Source organism: Octopus bimaculoides, chromosome 29 (genome assembly GCF_046866305.1).
Source record: "Octopus bimaculoides isolate indiv1 chromosome 29, ASM4686630v1, whole genome shotgun sequence".
Taxonomy (NCBI): Eukaryota; Metazoa; Mollusca; class Cephalopoda; order Octopoda; family Octopodidae; genus Octopus; species Octopus bimaculoides.
This window is the reverse complement of record NC_142956.1, coordinates 10,213,669-10,216,909: the sequence shown is the minus strand read 5'-3', so window position 1 is coordinate 10,216,909 and position 3,241 is coordinate 10,213,669. Positions and strand designations below refer to the sequence as shown.

At 38.3% G+C, this 3,241-nt stretch overlaps 1 protein-coding gene across 1 annotated transcript; it reads left to right on the top strand.

Moving 5' to 3' along the window:
• The first annotated feature begins 2,153 nt into the window (after nt 1-2,153).
• Nucleotides 2,154-2,628, top strand: LOC149130345 (uncharacterized). Its single transcript, XM_089345717.1, has 2 exons — nt 2,154-2,196; nt 2,375-2,628. The coding sequence occupies exons 1-2, from the start codon at nt 2,154-2,156 to the stop codon at nt 2,626-2,628; spliced, it is 297 nt and encodes a 98-aa protein (XP_089201843.1).
• Nucleotides 2,629-3,241: the final 613 nt, after the last annotated feature.

Sequence of the window (3,241 nt, the reverse complement as noted above, 5' to 3'; positions counted from 1 at the left end):
ATAATAGAAGACACTTTTCCAAGGTGCTACGCAGAGGGACTGAACCTAGAACCATGTGGTTAAGAAGAGAGCTTCTTACCACACATGCACGCCTGCCTTGGAAACCGTATTAATTGTTGCCAGGTGAACATAAGGCAAATACTATCATGAGAGATATCCGAAGGCAAACCACTGGGTGTGGTTTAACAGAGATGATGATAAGCAATGGCTAGAAGGATATCGAGTGAAACCTAGTAGTCAAGCGACCTAGCAAGTGGGGCCTCATGTCAGTGAGGGGAGCTAGTGCGCAATAATACGTCGAAAGGAAGACCCCGAAATGGTTAGCATTTTCCTCTGATGACACCATAAGCCTGTTGGTGTTGGAAACTTTCAACTGGTAACAATTGTATCTGGTAAGTTGCTTGTTCGAATAAAATTTATGAAGTTTTGGAGTAATAAGGCGTAGTACCTGATCTGACGGAGCATCGTTTAGAGTGGACAGGAGAGTCCCGTGGTTGTAAGGTCGTATATAGTCACCCGAAGGGTAAAAGTACAACGTTTGAGGGGGAAATCCTAAGAAAGGAATACAGGCATACCTCGTTTTACGTAACCCCGATTTGCAAAACCTCATCTTTATGAATTGTAGATGAAAAACGAAAAAAACTGGTTACCATGGCAACGAGCGTCACTTCCGGTTTGGCAGCACTTGTTACCTCGAGCGAACGCCTGCAACTGCTTTTTGGATTTCAGGTGTGTCGGTGCCTGCCCGACTTCCTTCACGTTAGACCGCATCCTATCTTCCTTCATTCCACTCATTTTAAAAATTCTTTACGCATCTTTATTTTTTTTTTAATAATCTTGTGATGACTTCAAAAAGAAAGAATTCCGAGATGCAAAACAAGGATAAGAAGAAACGTAAAGCAATTACTTTAGAAATAAAATACGAATTGATTAAACAACAGGAAAAAGGTGCAACATTTTTGTCAAAAATGGCTCCTTCATCTGTTTGTAACATCTTGAAGTAAAAGGAAGATTATTTAGATAAAGTTTAAAGGAAGTCACTCTCTAAATTCAACTTGGTTACAAAGAAAAGATAATGAAAGTTTAATTTCACGCGCAGAAAAACTTTTGACAGCTTGGATTAACAATCAAATTCATAGACTTCATATGCCACATAGTCAGGCTATAATTTGCAGTAAAGCAATTTCCCTTTTTAACTTGCAGATGAGTCAAATGAAACATTTGTAGTGAGTAATGGCTGGTTCGATCGTTTCAAAAAACGAGCAAATCTACACAATGTGAAGCTCCAAGGAGAATCGTCTGGCGCAGATCAAAAAGCAGCAGAAACTTTTCCTCGCCAACTTAGAAGATTTGGTTGAAGAAGAAGGCTTTATACCGTCTCAAATATTTAATGTGGATGAGACGGGCCTATTTTGGAAACGAATGCCTTCAAGGACTCTTATTGCGAGAGAAGAATCTTCAATGCCAGGATTCAAAGCTGCAAAAGATAGGATAATATTGCTTCCGGGTGGAAATTGTGAAGGGGACTGCACACTCAAGCCCATGCTTATTTATCGATCTGAAAACCTCCGTGCTTTAAAAGGAATTGATAAGATGAAACTTCCTGTAATCTGTAACAAAAAAGCTTAGGTGACAGGAACTCTATCTGAAGATTGGTTTTCTAATCACTTTGTTCTCAGAGTAGAAAAAATATTGTAAGGATAAAAAAAATTCCTTTCACGATTCGTTTGAATGCCTGCAGTCATGCTTCATTTTAAACCCAGGCCATCAAAATATTAATGTTGTTCTTTACCTTCCAATACAACATTCATCGTTTAAATCTTACAATCTTCGTTTCACCTTTGAAAGATTCAACGAAGTGGCTGATAAAGAAAATGGTCCTATGATTCAAGAATTTTGGAAGAGTTTCAACATCCTTGATGCAATAAAATTGATGAAGAAAGCCTGGGATAAAATTGTCGTAAAAAATATGAAAGGAATTTGGAAAAATCTCTGCCCCAAATTAATTGATGATTTTGAAGGATTTGATAATCTTCGTGAAGGTCTTCAAAAAGAAGCTGACATGATCCATAAATATTGCAAAGGAACTGAACTTTGAAATTCTACCTGAAGAAGCTGACAGTGATGAAATCACAAATGACGACTTGCTAGAAATGGAAGAAGAAGAAGAAGAAGAAGAAGAAGAAGAAGAAGAAGAAGAAGAAGAAGAAGAAGAAGAAGAAGAAGAAGAAGAAGAAGAAGAAGAAGAAGAAGAAGAAGAAGAAGAAGAAGAAGAAGAAGAAGAAGAAGAAGAAGAAGAAGAAGAAGAAGAAGAAGAAGAAGAAGAAGAAGAAGAAGAAGAAGAAGAAGAAGAAGAAGAAGAAGAAGAAGAAGAAGAAGAAGAAGAAGAAGAAGAAGCTAAATGCAGCATTTCTTCCCATCGAGAAAGCAATTGAAATGTTTGAGCAGCAAGATGCCGATTTTGAAAGCAGCTCAATTGTTGCTGCAGATTTAATGAGAGGTCGTGCTTGTTACCGAGAAATCTATCGTGAAATGAAGAAGAAATCTTTTCAACAAGCAGCTTTAGATCATTTTTTAACGAAGAAAATTAATGCGGACCAAACATTAAATCAAGAAGAAACTCAATGAATGGAACTGACATGCGCTCAAGAGGCCCCAGTGACGGCAGACCTGACGGATACGAATTAAATTTCATGAGATGAATTTTGGGGTTTTATATGTTGTTTTTTTTCATTCTGTACTCTTTTTTATTATTTGTTTCAGTCATTTGACTACGGCCATGCTGGAGCACCGCCTTTAGTCGAACAAATTGACCCCGGGACTTATTCTTTGTAAGCCTAGTACTTATTCTATCGGTGTCTTTTGCCGAACAGCTAGATTACTGGGACGTAAACACACCAGCATCGGTTGTCAAGCGATGGTGGGGGGACAAACACAGACACACACACACACACACACACATATATATATATATATATATATATATATATATATATATATATATATATATATATATATACACATATATACAACAGGGTTCCTTCAATTTCCGTCTACCAAATCCACTCACAAAGCTTTGGTCGGCCCGAGGCTATAGTAGAAGACACTTGCCCCAAAGTGTCACGCAGTGGGACTGAACCTGGAACCATGTGGTTGCTAGGCAAGCAGCTTATCACACAGCCACTAGTGATGGCGACGTTATGCCTCCATTCATCTTCTCACACAGCCTCACACTCAACAC